The sequence below is a fragment of the Argopecten irradians genome, chromosome 6 (genome assembly GCF_041381155.1).
Source record: "Argopecten irradians isolate NY chromosome 6, Ai_NY, whole genome shotgun sequence".
In the NCBI taxonomy this organism is placed as follows: domain Eukaryota; kingdom Metazoa; phylum Mollusca; class Bivalvia; order Pectinida; family Pectinidae; genus Argopecten; species Argopecten irradians.
Window position 1 is genome coordinate 20,608,340 of NC_091139.1, and position 19,078 is coordinate 20,627,417.

The 19,078-nt window shown below is 31.4% G+C and overlaps 1 protein-coding gene, 7 non-coding genes and 1 pseudogene across 8 annotated transcripts; 8 read left to right on the forward strand and 1 right to left on the reverse strand.

Annotated features, from left to right (window-relative positions):
* Positions 1–772: 772 nt before the first annotated feature.
* LOC138326584 (U4 spliceosomal RNA) lies at positions 773–911 on the forward strand. Its single transcript, XR_011208903.1, has one exon. It is a non-coding gene; the product is annotated as a U4 spliceosomal RNA (small nuclear RNA).
* Positions 912–2,129: 1,218 nt separating this feature from the next.
* LOC138326593 (U4 spliceosomal RNA) lies at positions 2,130–2,268 on the forward strand. Its single transcript, XR_011208911.1, has one exon. It is a non-coding gene; the product is annotated as a U4 spliceosomal RNA (small nuclear RNA).
* A 1,662-nt stretch (positions 2,269–3,930) lies between these two features.
* On the forward strand, positions 3,931–4,069 carry LOC138326594 (U4 spliceosomal RNA). Its single transcript, XR_011208912.1, has one exon. It is a non-coding gene; the product is annotated as a U4 spliceosomal RNA (small nuclear RNA).
* A 1,220-nt stretch (positions 4,070–5,289) lies between these two features.
* On the forward strand, positions 5,290–5,428 carry LOC138326585 (U4 spliceosomal RNA). Its single transcript, XR_011208904.1, has one exon. It is a non-coding gene; the product is annotated as a U4 spliceosomal RNA (small nuclear RNA).
* Positions 5,429–6,646: 1,218 nt separating this feature from the next.
* LOC138326596 (U4 spliceosomal RNA) lies at positions 6,647–6,785 on the forward strand. Its single transcript, XR_011208914.1, has one exon. It is a non-coding gene; the product is annotated as a U4 spliceosomal RNA (small nuclear RNA).
* Positions 6,786–7,986: 1,201 nt separating this feature from the next.
* Positions 7,987–8,125, forward strand: LOC138326597 (U4 spliceosomal RNA). The gene has a single exon (XR_011208915.1). It is a non-coding gene; the product is annotated as a U4 spliceosomal RNA (small nuclear RNA).
* Positions 8,126–9,327: 1,202 nt separating this feature from the next.
* Positions 9,328–9,466, forward strand: LOC138326601 (U4 spliceosomal RNA). Its single transcript, XR_011208919.1, has one exon. It is a non-coding gene; the product is annotated as a U4 spliceosomal RNA (small nuclear RNA).
* Positions 9,467–10,680: 1,214 nt separating this feature from the next.
* LOC138326605 (U4 spliceosomal RNA) lies at positions 10,681–10,811 on the forward strand (annotated as a pseudogene).
* A 373-nt stretch (positions 10,812–11,184) lies between these two features.
* Positions 11,185–18,349, reverse strand: LOC138325290 (uncharacterized). The gene is made up of 6 exons (XM_069270845.1): positions 16,125–18,349; positions 14,998–15,137; positions 14,306–14,487; positions 13,799–13,922; positions 13,338–13,545; positions 11,185–12,636 (listed from the first exon to the last, which is right to left on the reverse strand). The coding sequence occupies exons 1-6, from the start codon at positions 16,789–16,791 to the stop codon at positions 12,488–12,490; spliced, it is 1,470 nt and encodes a 489-aa protein (XP_069126946.1). The 5' UTR covers positions 16,792–18,349; the 3' UTR covers positions 11,185–12,487.
* Between the last annotated feature and the right edge of the window lie 729 nt (positions 18,350–19,078).

The following is a 19,078-nucleotide window of genomic DNA, read 5'->3' on the forward strand; positions in this document are numbered from 1 at the left end:
CTTTGTCCATAAATGATGAAAACTTCAATAAGTTCAAACTTTGATTTCAAATCATGTTGATGTTAAGTTATGTTTATTTATGAATGTTTGCAAGTTTAACTGATATGGCTTGTTTTTATATATGACTTTCAGCACTTGAGACGAAATCGTTTAAATTCTCTTAAAATCTTCACAAAAACCACACAGTGTATGTATATTTATTAACATGTATTGGTCTAGGTTAGATCTGCATTTTGATATTAGTTAGTCTATACTCAACTAAATTATATGTATTTTACTTTTACTTATCATAGATATTTCAAACATGGTTTATGCTCTAACAAAATTTTATGTTTTTTTTTCTATAAGAAATTGTGAAAGTGTTTAGATATATATATATACAAAACAAACGCATCGCATTTACCAACCCTAATAAATTGTAAAATATGATAAATATAAATTCTACTGTGTTACAACGATTATCTCCCCCTTTACATGTGAAACGTCTGATAAATAACAGATATTGAACGTATATCTTACGTCTTTTCCTATACTTCACTAAAATGAGAACACAAAAATCAAAATGATACTAAAATATCAAATAATAGTTATTAATTTTGACAAGAAAATGTTATTACCTACGAAAAGAATAAGTGGTTTCAAAAAGCGAGATATAGAATGAGAAATGCGACAGATTTTGTAAAAAATAATGTCCATGCCACACCAATATAGCACACCAACTATATAGTATACGTCCCCTGATATATATAGATATGTCATCGCAGTTATCGTCAGCTTTGCGCAGTGGCGGTACCATAGTCGATGAGGATTTTCCGAGACGTGGTTATTGCTAGTTGAAAACTATACCCAATACCCCGCACTGTGGCCTGAAATATGGCCGCAAGTGCAATTTTTGTTAGCTCCTACGGGAGCAAACACAAAACATACAAAATTAGTATCTTATCCAATACATTTCACAAATAAAATTCTGATTATGATATTAACAACTTTCTATAATTAATTGTTGCTTAGTTGTTATATTTCACAAACATTTTTTATCAAAAAAGTAACTAATGTGATACAGCTAATTTTAACAAAGTTTGAAACAAATCTAAAACAGAAATGGCCTAATTACGACATGTGTAACAGAACGCACAATTTCCGTAACCTATGTTTCGAGGTATATTTTATGAAATGTACAAACTAGTGTTGACTAAATACAATTAAAATTGAAAAGGTACACTTAAATGTATATGTTTTAGAAAGCTTCGTAGATAGAATGTAAAGAAAAATTGTTCTATATTTGTTTTTGCAAACTAAACCAGGTAACAATTCAAAGTGGATTCTTGGTATATCGACAATTTCACGCAAAATAAGACTTTGTCCATAAATGATGAAAACTTCAATAAGTTCAAACTTTGATTTCAAATCATGTTGATGTTAAGTTATGTTTATTTAAGAATGTTTGCAAGTTTAACTGATATGGCTTGTTTTTATATATGACTTTTCAGCACTTGAGACGAACTCGTTTAAATTCTCTAAAACTCTTCACTAAAACCACACAGTGTATGTATATTTATAAACATGTACTGGTTTAGGTTAGATCTGCATTTTGATATTAGTTAGTCTATACTCAACTAAATCATATGTATTTTACTTTTACTTATCATAGATATTTCAAACATGGTTTATGCTCTAACAAAATTTAATGGTTTTTTTCTATAAGAAATTGTGAAAGTGTTTAGATATATATATATACAAAACAAACGCATCGCATTTACCAACCCTAATAAATTGTAAAATATGATAAATATAAATTCTACTGTGTTACAACGCTTATCTCCCCTTTTATATGTGAAACGTCTGATAAATAACAGATATTGAACGTATATCTTACGTCTTTTCCTATACTTCACTAAAATGAGAACACAAAAATCAAAATGATATTAAAATATCATATGATAGTTATTAATTTTGACAAGAAAATGTTATTACCTACGAAAAGAATATGTGGTTTCAAAAAGCGAGATATAGAATGAGAAATGCGACAGATTTTGTAAAAAATAATGTCCATGCCACACCAATATAGCACACCAACTATATAGTATTCGTCCCCTGATATATATAGATATGTCATTGTCGTTATCGTCAGCTTTGCGCAGTGGCGGTACCATAGTCGATGAGGATTTTCCGAGACGTGGTTATTGCTAGTTGAAAACTATACCCAATACCCCGCACTGTGGCCTGAAATACGGCCGCAAGTGCAATTTTTGTTAGCTCCTACGGGAGCAAACACAAAACAGACAAAATTAGTATCTTAACCAATACATTTCATTAATAAAATTTTTTGCTGTCCTAAATCATCCTATTACAACAGAACTATTACTTTTTGGCACCAATGATTTAACTATTGATGAAAATTCTTTGATTTTTACATGTGTCCAACAATTCATTATCAGCTCCAAGAGATTCGATTGATTCCATGATTCATTTCTGTAGTTATCGTTTCACAGTTGTATATATTTAAACTGAACAATGGCATTGGCAATCTCTCTTCTTCTTTTCCCCTTTTCATCTCTTCATTTCCTAAAACCTATATTTCATATTCATTCTCCCACTTAATTACCGTACAGAACTAATGAGTCAAAAATGGAGACGGATTAATATCAGTGTAAAAACACTTGTTTCCGAATCCATTTCATGTTATATCTATTTGATTGTTTTTGTATTGTATGACTTATAATGAATGAATAAAATAAAGTTTGCATTAATAAATTTCTGATTATGATATTAACAACTTTCTATAATTAATTGTTGCTTAGTTGTTATATTTCACAAACATTTTTAACAAAAAAAAAAAAAAAAAATAACTAATGTGATACAGCTAAATTTAACAAAATTTGAAACAAATCAAAAACAGAAATGGCCTAATTACGACATGTGTAACAGAGCGCACAATATCCGTAACCTATGTTTCGAGGTAAATTTTATGAAATGTACAAACTAGTGTTGACTAAATACAATTAAAATTGAAAAGGTACACTTTAATGTATATGTTTTAGGAAGCTTCGTAGATAGAATGTAAAGAAAAATTGTTCTATATTTGTTTTTGCAACTAAACCAGGTAACAATTTAAAGTGGATTCTTGGTATACCGACAATTTCACGCAAAATAAGACTTTGTCCATAAATGATGAAATCTTCAATAAGTTCAAACCTTGATTTCAAATCATGTTGATGTTAAGTTATGTTTATTTATGAATGTTTGCAAGTTTAACTGATATGGCTTGTTTTTATATATGACTTTCAGCACTTGAGACGAAATCGTTTAAATTCTCTTAAAATCTTCACAAAAACCACACAGTGTATGTATATTTATTAACATGTATTGGTCTAGGTTAGATCTGCATTTTGATATTAGTTAGTCTATACTCAACTAAATTATATGTATTTTACTTTTACTTATCAGTGATATTTCAAACATGGTTTATGCTCTAACAAAATTTTATGTTTTTTTTTCTATAAGAAATTGTGAAAGTGTTTAGATATATATATATATACAAAACAAACGCATCGCATTTACCAACCCTAATAAATTGTAAAATATGATAAATATAAATTCTACTGTGTTACAACGCTTATCTCCCCTTTTATATGTGAAACGTCTGATAAATAACAGATATTGAACGTATATCTTACGTCTTTTCCTATACTTCACTAAAATGAGAACACAAAAATCAAAATGATATTAAAATATCATATAATAGTTATTAATTTTGACAAGAAAATGTTATTACCTACGAAAAGAATAAGTGGTTTCAAAAAGCGAGATATAGAATGAGAAATGCGACAGATTTTGTAAAAAATAATGTCCATGCCACACCAATATAGCACACCAACTATATAGTATTCGTCCCCTGATATATATAGATATGTCATTGTCGTTATCGTCAGCTTTGCGCAGTGGCGGTACCATAGTCGATGAGGATTTTCCGAGACGTGGTTATTGCTAGTTGAAAACTATACCCAATACCCCGCACTGTGGCCTGAAATACGGCCGCAAGTGCAATTTTTGTTAGCTCCTACGGGAGCAAACACAAAACATACAAAATTAGTATCTTATTCAATACATTTCACAAATAATATTCTGATTATGATAGTAACAACTTTCTATAATTAATTGTTGCGTAGTTGTTATATTTCACAAACATTTTTTATCAAAAAAGTAACTAATGTGATACAGCTAAATTTAACAAAATTTGAAACAAATCTAAAACAGAATGGCCTAATTACGACATGTGTAACAGAACGCACAATTTCCGTAACCTATGTTTCGAGGTAAATTTTATGAAATGTACAAACTAGTGTTGACTAAATACAATTAAAATTGAAAAGGTACACTTAAATGTATATGTTTTAGAAAGCTTCGTAGATAGAATGTAAAGAAAAATTGTTCTATATTTGTTTTTGCAAACTAAACCAGGTAACAATTCAAAGTGGATTCTTGGTATATCGACAATTTCACGCAAAATAAGACTTTGTCCATAAATGATGAAAACTTCAATATGTTCAAACTTTGATTTCAAATCATGTTGATGTTAAGTTATGTTTATTTAAGAATGTTTGCAAGTTTAACTGATATGGCTTGTTTTTATATATGACTTTTCAGCACTTGAGACGAACTCGTTTAAATTCTCTAAAACTCTTCACTAAAACCACACAGTGTATGTATATTTATAAACATGTACTGGTTTAGGTTAGATCTGCATTTTGATATTAGTTAGTCTATACTCAACTAAATCATATGTATTTTACTTTTACTTATCATAGATATTTCAAACATGGTTTATGCTCTAACAAAATTTAATGGGTTTTTTTCTATAAGAAATTGTGAAAGTGTTTAGATATATATATATATACAAAACAAACGCATCGCATTTACCAACCCTAATAAATTGTAAAATATGATAAATATATATTCTACTGTGTTACAACGCTTATCTCCCCTTTTACATGTGAAACGTCTGATAAATAACAGATATTGAACGTATATCTTACGTCTTTTCCTATACTTCACTAAAATGAGAACACAAAAATCAAAATGATATTAAAATATCATATGATAGTTATTAATTTTGACAAGAAAATGTTATTACCTACGAAAAGAATAAGTGGTTTCATAAAGCGAGATATAGAATGAGAAATGCGACAGATTTTGTAAAAAATAATGTCCATGCCACACCAATATAGCACACCAACTACATAGTATACGTCCCCTGATATATATAGATCTGTCATCGCAGTTATCGTCAGCTTTGCGCAGTGGCGGTACCATAGTCGATGAGGATTTTCCGAGACGTGGTTATTGCTAGTTGAAAACTATACCCAATACCCCGCACTGTGGCCTGAAATATGGCCGCAAGTGCAATTTTTGTTAGCTCCTACGGGAGCAAACACAAAACATACAAAATTAGTATCTTATCCAATACATTTCACAAATAAAATTCTGATTATGATATTAACAACTTTCTATAATTAATTGTTGCTTAGTTGTTATATTTCACAAACATTTTTTATCAAAAAAGTAACTAATGTGATACAGCTAATTTTAACAAAGTTTGAAACAAATCTAAAACAGAAATGGCCTAATTACGACATGTGTAACAGAACGCACAATTTCCGTAACCTATGTTTCGAGGTATATTTTATGAAATGTACAAACTAGTGTTGACTAAATACAATTAAAATTGAAAAGGTACACTTAAATGCATATGTTTTAGAAAGCTTCGTAGATAGAATGTAAAGAAAAATTGTTCTATATTTGTTTTTGCAAACTAAACTAGGTAACAATTTAAAGTGGATTCTGGGTATATCGACAATTTCACACAAAATAAGACTTTGTCCATAAATGATGAAAACTTCAATAAGTTCAGACTTTGATTTCAAATCATGTTGATGTTAAGTTATGTTTATTTATGAATGTTTGCAAGTTTAACTGATATGGCTTGTTTTTATATATGACTTTCAGCACTTGAGACGAAATCGTTTAAATTCTCTTAAAATCTTCACAAGAACCACACAGTGTATGTATATTTATTAACATGTATTGGTCTAGGTTAGATCTGCATTTTGATATTAGTTAGTCTATACTCAACTAAATTATATGTATTTTACTTTTACTTATCAGTGATATTTCAAACATGGTTTATGCTCTAACAAAATTTTATGTTTTTTTTTCTATAAGAAATTGTGAAAGTGTTTAGATATATATATATACAAAACAAACGCATCGCATTTACCAACCCTAATAAATTGTAAAATATGATAAATATAAATTCTACTGTGTTACAACGCTTATCTCCCCTTTTATATGTGAAACGTCTGATAAATAACAGATATTGAACGTATATCTTACGTCTTTTCCTATACTTCACTAAAATGAGAACACAAAAATCAAAATGATATTAAAATATCATATAATAGTTATTAATTTTGACAAGAAAATGTTATTACCTACGAAAAGAATAAGTGGTTTCAAAAAGCGAGATATAGAATGAGAAATGCGACAGATTTTGTAAAAAATAATGTCCATGCCACACCAATATAGCACACCAACTATATAGTATTCGTCCCCTGATATATATAGATATGTCATTGTCGTTATCGTCAGCTTTGCGCAGTGGCGGTACCATAGTCGATGAGGATTTTCCGAGACGTGGTTATTGCTAGTTGAAAACTATACCCAATACCCCGCACTGTGGCCTGAAATACGGCCGCAAGTGCAATTTTTGTTAGCTCCTACGGGAGCAAACACAAAACATACAAAATTAGTATCTTATTCAATACATTTCACAAATAATATTCTGATTATGATAGTAACAACTTTCTATAATTAATTGTTGCGTAGTTGTTATATTTCACAAACATTTTTTATCAAAAAAGTAACTAATGTGATACAGCTAAATTTAACAAAATTTGAAACAAATCTAAAACAGAATGGCCTAATTACGACATGTGTAACAGAACGCACAATTTCCGTAACCTATGTTTCGAGGTAAATTTTATGAAATGTACAAACTAGTGTTGACTAAATACAATTAAAATTGAAAAGGTACACTTAAATGTATATGTTTTAGAAAGCTTCGTAGATAGAATGTAAAGAAAAATTGTTCTATATTTGTTTTTGCAAACTAAACCAGGTAACAATTCAAAGTGGATTCTTGGTATATCGACAATTTCACGCAAAATAAGACTTTGTCCATAAATGATGAAAACTTCAATAAGTTCAAACTTTGATTTCAAATCATGTTGATGTTAAGTTATGTTTATTTAAGAATGTTTGCAAGTTTAAATGATATGGCGTGTTTTTATATATGACTTTTCAGCACTTGAGACGAAATCGTTTAAATTCTCTTAACATCTTCACAAAAACCTCACAGTGTATGTATATCTATTAACATGTACTGGTCTAGGTTAGATCTGCATTTTGATATTAGTAAGTCTATACTCAACTAAATTATATGTATTTTACTTTTACTTATCAATGATATTTCAAACATGATTTATGCTCTAAAAAATTTATGTTTTTTTTTCTATAATAAATTGTGAAAGTATATATATATATATATATATATCTACAAAACAAACGCATCGCATTAACCAACCCTAATAAATTGTAAAATATGATAAATATAAATTCTACTGTGTTTCAACGCTTATCTCCCCTTTTATATGTGAAACGTCTGATAAATAACGGATATTGAACGTATATCTTACGACTTTTCGTATACTTCACTAAAATGATAACACAAAAATCAAAATGATACCAAAATATCAAATAATAGTTACCTACGAAAAGAATAAGTGGGTTCAAAAAGCGAGATATAGAATGAGAAATGCGACAGATTTTGTAAAAAATGATAATGTCTATGCCACACCAATATACCACACCAACTATATAGTATACGTCCCCTGATATATATATATATATGTCATTGTCGTTATCGTCAGCTTTGCGCAGTGGCGGTACCATAGTCGATGAGGATTTTCCGAGACGTGGTTATTGCTAGTTGAAAACTATACCCAATACCCCGCACTGTGGCCTGAAATACGGCCGCAAGTGCAATTTTTGTTAGCTCCTACGGGAGCAAACACAAAACATTCAAAACTAGTATCTTATTCAATACATTTCACAAATAAAATTCTGATTATGATAGTAACAACTTTCTATAATTAATTGTTGCGTAGTTGTTATATTTCACAAACATTTTTTATCAAAAAAGTAACTAATGTGATACAGCTAAATTTAACAAAATTTGAAACAAATCTAAAACAGAATGGCCTAATTACGACATGTGTAACAGAACGCACAATTTCCGTAACCTATGTTTCGAGGTAAATTTTATGAAATGTACAAACTAGTGTTGACTAAATACAATTAAAATTGAAAAGGTACACTTAAATGTATATGTTTTAGAAAGCTTCGTAGATAGAATGTAAAGAAAAATTGTTCTATATTTGTTTTTGCAAACTAAACCAGGTAACAATTTAAAGTGGATTCTTGGTATATCGACAATTTCACGCAAAATAAGACTTTGTCCATAAATGATGAAAACTTCAATAAGTTCAAACTTTGCTTTCAAATCATGTTGATGTTAAGTTATGTTTATTTAAGAATGTTTGCAAGTTTAAATGATATGGCTTGTTTTTATATATGACTTTTCAGCACTTGAGACGAAATCGTTTCAATTCTCTTAACATCTTCACAAAAACCTCACAGTGTATGTATATCTATTAACATGTACTGGTCTAGGTTAGATCTGCATTTTGATATTAGTAAGTCTATACTCAACTAAATTATATGTATTTTACTTTTACTTATCAATGATATTTCAAATATGGTTTATGCTCTAAAAAATTTATGGTTTTTTTTTCTATAAGAAATTGTGAAAGTATTTATATATATATATATAGATATCTACAAAACAAACGCATCGCATTAACCAACCCTAATAAATTGTAAAATATGATAAATATAAATTCTACTGTGTTTCAACGCTTATCTCCCCTTTTATATGTGAAACGTCTGATAAATAACGGATATTGAACGTATATCTTACGACTTTTCGTATACTTCACTAAAATGATAACACAAAAATCAAAATGATACCAAAATATCAAATAATAGTTACCTACGAAAAGAATAAGTGGTTTCAAAAAGCGAGATATAGAATGAGAAATGCGACAGATTTTGTAAAAAATAATAATGTCTATGCCACACCAATATAGCACACGAACTATATAGTATACGTCCCCTGATATATATATATATGTCATTGTCGTTATCGTCAGCTTTGCGCAGTGGCGGTACCATAGTCGATGAGGATTTTCCGAGACGTGGTTATTGCCAGTTGAAAACTATACCCAATACCCCGCACTGTGGCCTGAAATACGGCCGCAAGTGCAATTTTTGTTAGCTCCTACGGCAGCAAACACAAAACATACAAAATTAGTATCTTATTCAATACATTTCACAAATAAAATTCTGATTATGATAGTAACAACTTTCTATAATTAATTGTTGCGTAGTTGTTATATTTCACAAACATTTTTTATCAAAAAAGTAACTAATGTGATACAGCTAAATTTAACAAAATTTGAAACAAATCTAAAACAGAATGGCCTAATTACGACATGTGTAACAGAACGCACAATTTCCGTAACCAATGTTTCGAGGTAAATTTTATGAAATGTACAAACTAGTGTTGACTAAATACAATTAAAATTGAAAAGGTACACTTAAATGTATATGTTTTAGAAAGCTTCGTAGATAGAATGTAAAGAAAAATTGTTCTATATTTGTTTTTGCAAACTAAACCAGGTAACAATTCAAAGTGGATTCTTGGTATATCGACAATTTCACGCAAAATAAGACTTTGTCCATAAATGATGAAAACTTCAATAAGTTCCAACTTTGATTTCAAATCATGTTGATGTTAAGTTATGTTTATTTAAGAATGTTTGCAAGTTTAAATGATATGGCTTGTTTTTATATATGACTTTTCAGCACTTGAGACGAAATCGTTTCAATTCTCTTAACATTTTCACAAAAACCACACAGTGTATGTATATCTATTAACATGTACTGGTCTAGGTTAGATCTGCATTTTGATATTAGTAAGTCTATACTCAACTAAATTTTATGTATTTTACTTTTACTTATCAATGATATTTCAAACATGGTTTATGCTCTAAAAAATTTATGTTTTTTTTCTATAAGAAATTGTGAAAGTATTTATATATATATACAAAACAAACGCATCGCATTAACCAACCCTAATAAATTGTAAAATATGATAAATATAAATTCTAATGTGTTTCAACGCTTAACTCCCCTTCTATATGTGAAACGTCTGATAAATAACGGATATTGAACGTATATTTTACGTCTTTTCGTATACTTCACTAAAATGATAACACAAAAATCAAAATGATACTAAAATATCAAATAATAGTTATTAATTTTGACAAGAAAATGTTATTACCTACGAAAAGATTAAGTGGTTTCAAAAAGCGAGATATAGAATGAGAAATGCGACAGATTTTGTAAAAAATAATAATGTCCATGCCACACCAATATAGCACACCAACTATATAGTATACGTCCCCTGATATATATAGATATGTCATCGCCGTTATCGTCAGCTTTGCGCAGTGGCGGTACCATAGTCGATGAGGATTTTCCGAGACGTGGTTATTGCTAGTTGAAAACTATACCCAATACCCCGCAATGTGGCCTGGTCACAGGTAATTTTTTAATAGCTCCTCTGGGGGCAACATAAAGCAAACAAAATCAGTATACTTTTCAATCACAGGCTGATTCCAAAAAAAAACAAACAAAAAAAAAAAAAACTTTACCACACAAAAATTTGTTGCTCTCACCCCCGATAAAGTCGTTCCTTGCAAAGTTACTCTTTTTGACTGCTTCAATGTACGATAAAGGTGCAATCGCTCTACCTTACTCGGGACAAACTCTGTCGCACATGCTTGCACATTCACATTTGTTAAGAGTTAATTATTTGTCTGCATATATTGTCTCGTATTTGGCCATACACGTATGTTACCTCCATATCTGTATCCTCAACACAATGGAAAAATTCCATTTTAATTGATATGATGTTAGATAAAATCAGACAACACAACGAAATAAAATTTATAAAAGGAAGCATTTTATTGAAAGATATACATTGAATGCAAAACGACCGGAATCACAGACAAATTCCTCTGCATTGTAGAATATCAAGGCACCAACGCTTTCGTTTATGTACCGTAAAGCAGGTTATTTTTGCGGGACGTTGCTATAATCCCAAAAATTCTATCCGCGAAATATTGAGATATTGTGAATATTATAAATATCATATATCATAAATATTTAATAACCGTATTCGACCCAATAAGCGCAAGGGCGTTTAAAAATTGAAAAAAAGAAAAGGTGCTTAATAAGACGAAATTATCGCAAACCTATACAGTTTTGCCCTGGCAATTGAAATGTGGCCTCAAAAAGGGGAGGGACATGGGCGCTTATTGGGTCGAATATTATTTTTTTTTCTAAATTTTTACCTGCGTAAACAACCAGCTATACGGTATTAGATAACATAACACAAATACAGGAACAACATAAGTAACTCTTACAAAATGATATTTACATATACATGAGGTCAAAGCTATAAACATCAGTTATTACATAAATGAAAATAATGGAATGTGTTACACACGAAGGGGACATAGATGATTATGATTGTAATGGACAAATATTCACTGAACATATGTTTTAACATTGTAAATACCTAAAAACAGAAACGAATGCGAAATCACAAGGACTATTTTTTTATCTAGTATTCTTGGCTTCACAAAGATTTTCAATGATGACTTTTTATACTGTAATGAAACATGATATTATGAATGGAATGAATGGGAAAAAATATTCAAATATTACATTTCAGTTGAAGTTATGGCTATTTATATTCCCTAGTTAACAATTGTTATAACCTGAGTATCATTATTTCCTGAAAGGTGTACACTCTATTTTTGTAGATCATTGTATTTTTCACCTGTATGCAATGTTAATTAAAAGAAATACCAATAGGATACTTGTAGTTCACTATTTACGTAAATCTGGTCAAACTTTTAAAACTAGCACTTTTAAAGCCATTGCATACTATAGAAATCTGTTTTTTTCTTTATATAAGTACGAGGTAGATTTGCATTTGAAATATACCAAAGATTAGTTATTAAAAAAAATGAATCTTTATCTTTAAAATGTGACTTTGAGGTATTCGAGTATTCCTAATACATTTTCATGTTTTCAAATAAATGAATACAACAAAATTTCTCCTTAGTCTGTAGAAGTAGCTTAAATCTTAACACACAAAATATCACTACAGTTCAAGTTGTTTCGGGTTTGAAACATATCACTAATCTAATAATCTTCTGAAAGTAAAGCTCAGGTTTTATTTCTTTTTATTTCCCCCGAGGAATCCGAATGAGTTAGTTCCGGTTCCTTGAGGATTAGGAGAAGGCGAAGGTGATCCGAAAGTTCCTGCGTTGAAGTTAAAGGCTGACCCTTGGTTTCCTTGACTTCCTGCAGTATTAGTGTTTCCTAAGATAATAAGAAAATACCACTTGACATCACTGCTCAAACAAAATATTTTCTATGTGTTTTGTTTTGTTATTCTCCAGGACCATTTAATTAATCAAGACAATTTCTATTAACGTTCCATTATCAATCACCCCTTATTAGGCAATTTGAACTTCATTTTTGCCAAAATGAGTCAACACTTTAAGCCACAATTTGACGTTTCTGATGGGTTTTTCTCATTTTCAACATTTTCTTTAATTAAAAATTTAATTTAAAAATTAATGTTGTTGAATCAAGTTAGATATATGTTCCTGAAATATGTGTAAATTGTAGAAATCTATGAAATCAACTGATCAATTGATTTCATAGATTTCTACCATTTTCAAATACACGTATTTCAGAAACATTGGAATACCGGTAAAGAGTCAATTTGACAAATTGTCAAGTTGTCAAATATTGACGAATTAAATGCATTTAAACAGTAGGCCAATTACCTGCTGTTCACAGTTCACTAAACCCAATTTGTACAGCTCACCCCTTTCAAAAGTCTTAAGATACCTGAGGGCTGTTTATCAATATATTTTGGCAACGATAATGACCGCTGTAAAACTTTCTGTTCAAATTCAAAGCCACATATGAATGAAACAAACAGTTGTTTTCGGATCAGACTAGCTACGTTATTCTATGGGTAATCATTTGTTATATCAGGTTATATTAAATACCTGTTCCGGGACTAGCCATGCCGAAGGTGCCTCGGAGATTGCCAGCTCCGGAGTTCAGTGACATCAGTTCTGCCTCTGTGTAGGGATCATTCCAGTTGGAAGGACCAGACCTGGCGATGGTGCAGCATGCGATCGGCGTCCTGGCATTTCCGTTCTGTAAGCTGTCTACATTGGTTCCAAATCCTTCATCATCTCTCTCGTATTTGATCTATAAATGGAAGAAGGTATTGTTTTACCATCTATATAGCTTGTGGTTTGTAATGAGGGTTATTTCTTTATTTTCTCTCATAAAAGACCAGGTAATACGGAGATGTTAACAAAGAAAGCGACATCTTAGCACCATTTCAAACAACTACAAACTATAAACAGTGCATCCAAACATAATTTAATTTCTATGTATCCCCATCATTAGTCAACCCAATGAGAAAAGTTTTGTTGATGTAAAATGTAGCTTTCCGTACCACTAAGGAGCGTCCTATAACACTGGTTGGCCCTTGTAGGGAGATGATACCGTCACGGAACTGGGTTGACGTCACGCCTTGTGGGGACTGAAGCATGTTTCCAAGATCTCCAATGTGTCTCAAGCTGAAAAAGGTCAGTGATATGATAAAATGTTTAAAATCATTTATGCGTTTGATTCCACCAAAATAAGAACATTTACCGTAAAAAGACAAAGACATGTAAGTAAAAGTATGTTAATGCATTCTATTAAAGTGTGTACATTGTTTATAAAACGATGCATGTTTTGACGTGGTGTTCTTTTCCATTATCATTCCTGAAATGAGCCTAACGGGCCTATTGTACCAAAATAATCATACTGATAATCGTTTTAAAATTTTGATCCCGCATTTCGAGTATACGGAGAATACTTGTTGTCATGAAATACATTATATGTTTTGGTGTCAATTTTTTTCCATATCGCTCTGTATTGGTAAATATCACTTAAAAATTTTCAATAAAATACTTACAAGGCAAATGTGTTCCTTCCACCGTGTCTGGTCTGAGCAGGGTTCAAATGAGGACCAACACGTGAACACTTACTGCCAGTATCTCCGAACTCGTGGATATGAATACCTCTCTGTGTGTCTACTGGAGAGGTCGGCAGGCCCCAAACCTGGATACGGATGTCGACTGGGAAGTCCCCGAACACCTGACATAAAAACAGGTTTGTTTTACATAGGATTTCATTAAATGTTAATATTTGCATTCATACTCTAGCGATATCTACTAGAAACCAGACAAATTCCTCTGCATTGAATTTTCTGTTATTATCTCAATGAGAGTCAAATGATAAATTTTAATTCATATACTTACATGTATTTACTGAATGATTATGGAACAATACAGTCCGCTAAACCTGCCTATATTATTAAGCCTTTTTAAATATAGTCTATATATTAGGCAAAAATAATATGAAATAAATATAGAAAGGTTTAGCGGATTAGGAACAATATCAATGATTAATCATATCTTCTGTATTTGTTTTTTTATGTATTTCAACCATTCGTTGAAATGTAGATGGCGAATATAACTGTTTATAAAACTACTTTTATCCGAGAAATGTTCATTTCTAAAATCTTACGCAATACTTACTTTTTATCCATACTCTGTTGATTTTCATATTCTATATCTATTGTTATAAGTTTTATTATGTACTTACAAACTGTCTAAAATCAGCCCTGCCAGCGATGTTGGTTTCTGTTGAGTTGAATCGACATGTGGCGTAACGGTAGTTCATAGGATTCTGAGACAGACTCATAAATAGCTGACCTCCCAAAGAAAACTGCCCACCAGGCCCACCTGGAATCAAACAAGAGGTAAGACGGATACTATTAATATGATAGTTACCTTCATAGGCGATCAGTCTTTTACTGGACAATGTTCGAAGAAGGGGTGAACTATATTTTTGATATACTCATTTTACAACTTCACTACCTAAATGCTTTTATGCTTGGGTTTTATTACTTTAATGTCCTATTAACAGCTAGGGTCATGTAAAAAAACCACCGACCAGCGGTCACTACATTGTACCTGGCAACTGTCCCACATGGGATTCGAACTCGCGACCCAGAGGTGGAGGGCTTTAAGTTTAGACATATTTCATTGTCAAAACAAAAGACAAAGGGATCAGGCAAAAGTTATTACAACTTATAAAAGCCTCCTCCTTACATACAATGACGAGACAAAAGACCTAGACAATATTAATAACATTAAATACAAAATTTACATTTTTATAAAATAAAAATCTTTTGCTGGACTTTATAAATTGATGTACGTGTCTGAAAATACTTTGGTTTATTTGATGCCAATACATCTTAACTACTCGGCCACCGTGGCCCCCTAAATACTTTTAAATACCCTAAAATGTTCCTGGTGGTATATATGTCAAATAATTAGATATTAAAACATTTAAAAACATTAAAAATGTTTCTGGTGGTATATATGTCAAATAATTAGATATTAAAACATTTAAACATCTAAATGCTTTTAAATGTTTAAATATCTAATTATTTGACATATATACCACCAGGAACATTTTAGGGTAATATATGATTAAGTGAAGTGCAAGTTGTCTTAGTTTTAAGATCCATGACACACATACTTTAATGAAGTTGACAAATTTAAGCACCCGAAAGGTGAAACGTTATTACCATTCTATACTCTCAATTTCCATTTTAGCGATTATGTATATTTGTCGGTGATGTCATGAGTATCATACAAATGTAATATCAGACCTCAACGTTAACTGTGGACAATTTTACCACAAATTAGGAAATGATTTATTACCTTGTTCAGGTCCCTGCATTGGTCCTGGAGTCCCTGGTCCAAATCCAAATGGATTTCCCATTCCGAAACTATTTCCGGGAATAAAAGGATTTCCGAACTGGTTCCCAACTGTGTTAAACCCTCCTATTGGGTTTTGAAAACCGACGACATTGTTTTGAAAGTTGAAAGGGGGCTGCGTATTAGGTCCAGCAAATGTAGGCAATCCTCCGGGTTGTCCGGGGAACTGATTTCCTCCCTGAAATGTGTTTGGAAACGCTCCCTGTTGATTATTTGAAAACGTTCCTTGCTGGTTATTTGTAAAAGTTCCCTGATTGGTATTGGGGAACGCACCTGGTTGGTTGTTCGTAAACGTTCCTTGGTTGGTGTTTGGAAACCCTCCTTGTTGATTGTTTGTAAACGTTCCTTGGTTGGTATTCGGAAACCCTCCTTGTTGATTGTTTGTAAGCGTTCCCTGTGTTCCTCCCTGAGTTCCCTGATTACTTGTCGGCACTTGATTGTTACCGGCGAAAGGCTGTCCATTCCCTACAAATTGATTAGCGGTCACAGGTGCAAACTGACCATTATTTGGCTGACCGAATTGATTGTTAGGTGGGAACAGTTGTCCGTTTGAACATTTCAATATTAACACAACACAAAGATATAGATAAATCACAGCTTTTCGTTCCATATTTCTGTTTTTAAATGTATATGACACAGATCACAGTTTTCTTTTGATTTGTCAGACTTCCTCTGCCTTATATATAAATAGGGTGCTCTCTTCGTGAAATATCAGTCCCTTACTAACGTAATTCACCAGTGGAACATCCGTCACTAGATTGGAGGAGCCAATCAGAATCTTCCATTTATGTCACATGGTTTCGTCACTATTGAATGACGTATGTATGAAATGAAGGAAGTGTCAGTATGTTCGACTGCTTCCGGATTTTATTCCATGCTCCGGGCAAAATATGATTTAGAAAGAAGGTAAAATTAAGTGTTATATATTATACCAAATACGTTGAATAAAAGATTTCAGTTAAAGACGTCCACGTCAAACTAATTTGATACTGCAATATTTGTTCAAACTGTAACCAGGGAACAATAATACGACAGAAAAAATATTTCATAAATTTCCTTGCTATTGCTTAAAAATTATTCCTTGATATTGGTATTAAGCAGGTGTATTTCTCAATTCAGGATTGTATCATTGTAACATGCATGTATATAGGCATCCATTCGAACGAAGAGAGCGCTTTGTCATAAAGCTAAACGTTGGTATGGATAATATATTGTGTAGTTGTTTGATTATTTGCTTTACAGTATTTGAAAGTGTCATTAACGTGACAGATGTAATATATAAAACCATGTTTTTTGGATTTTCGGGAATCTGCGAAATTACATTCACTGCGAATATTAGCAACTGTACAGTAGTACCATGTATTAGAGATATGATAATTCAATTTTAACGCTATCCTACATTAATTGTTAAGTGTTAATTGATTCTGTTGCAGATTCATCCAGCGAAAACATTGTGCATTTTTATAATGCCGTGCATCATGATCATTCACGATAAGAGAACTGTAAGGATATTTCAGGAAAGCAGGTATATATGAACCTTTCATTCAAGAGTTTTTTCCTTTAAAAAATAATTTGGAGTTATTTTAATAGTTTAAGGCTTTCATAATTCTTTGAATGAATACCAATTCTCTGTAAAAAATACACCTTTTTGCGACCTTATCTCGAGTATGTTGATCGACTCATCGCTATGGATTCCTAGCTGTTGCTAAATTTAATGCATTCCAGAATTCCACAGATGTGTCACAGTTTACTCATGTTTCTTTCTGTTTGATGGATCAGCGTTTACATCTCCTTTCGTATGTTGTTTATCAACCATACATATCTAAGGGGAGATCAATGGCCGTATCAAAACATTTCTTGTTACGTCATGTTGACAAATACCTACGTCACAAGGTATGTCTCATTTTACAATGAATGTTAGTGTTGGAATAAGAGTTAATATCATATAGTTCTATTGCAATTTCAACAAAATCGTAACGGCCAATATAGCTTATACTTCAGAAGAATGTTGAATTTTGAAAGAATTGAAAGGAGTGCACAAATACTAGTAATTAATCTAAAAGATTTGTTTGTTTATCGAGATGAGACATATTTCTCTTCTAAGGTTAAAATACATTTGCCATTGCCACCTTAATACTGAATAATGAATTGAATTAAATTAAGCGGAAAAAGTTCCTTAAAACTGATTAAAAATAATTGAGAATTAAAAGCGCTATAGCATTAGCCTTAAAACATACAAACTAAATATCTACAGTCTGATGATGAATATGCCGAAGTTCTAACAATGCTTTCATCTATGAACAAGCTGCCTAATTGCATATTTTTCAATTACACAGAAGCGTTATCGAAAACATGTTTTAATCGGTTATTACCAATTGCCGTAAAACTGTCAATTGATTTTATCAATGGAATAGCTCGCTTTACGCATAGTCGCCCGAAGGTACTACAACTGCTACAACCAAAATTTTGATTGCAGAGTTATTGCGATATATCTATGTTAGGGTGTAAACATACACACGGAAGTGATTAAATCCGTTTTCCCTCTGGGCATGCGCGTTAACGCGTCATCTAACAGTACCGCACGATGCATCAACTTTTGACAAGTACGGAATTCATGATTCGGTGTTGATAAAAGCTGACTACCTCTCTGAGAAATTATTGAAAAATCCATGTCCACGATACTCCTTGGTAAACATCTCGACATATTTGTGACATGCCTAGCGGACTATACGAATTAGACAGGTTCATACCAGTCGACAGTAAAGTAAGAAATTAAAAAATACTGAAAAAAACAAAAACAAATGCATCAAATATTGAAAATAAATCAACGCTAAAATATCTTATTTAAGAAATTAAATCACTGTGGAAATCGATATAAAATCGCAGTTGTCGAAACG

Bases quoted from the DNA above. Each gene is read 5' to 3' on its own strand.
- LOC138325290 (XM_069270845.1), bottom strand. From the start codon at position 16,791: ATGGAACGAAAAGCTGTGATTTATCTATATCTTTGTGTTGTGTTAATA. The intron at 13,923-14,305 runs GTAAGTATTTTA...GACCTTTTTCAG, and splicing joins GGAAGGAACACATTTGCCTT to CTTGAGACACATTGGAGATC. The intron at 13,546-13,798 runs GTACGGAAAGCT...TTCCATTTATAG, and splicing joins TTATAGGACGCTCCTTAGTG to ATCAAATACGAGAGAGATGA.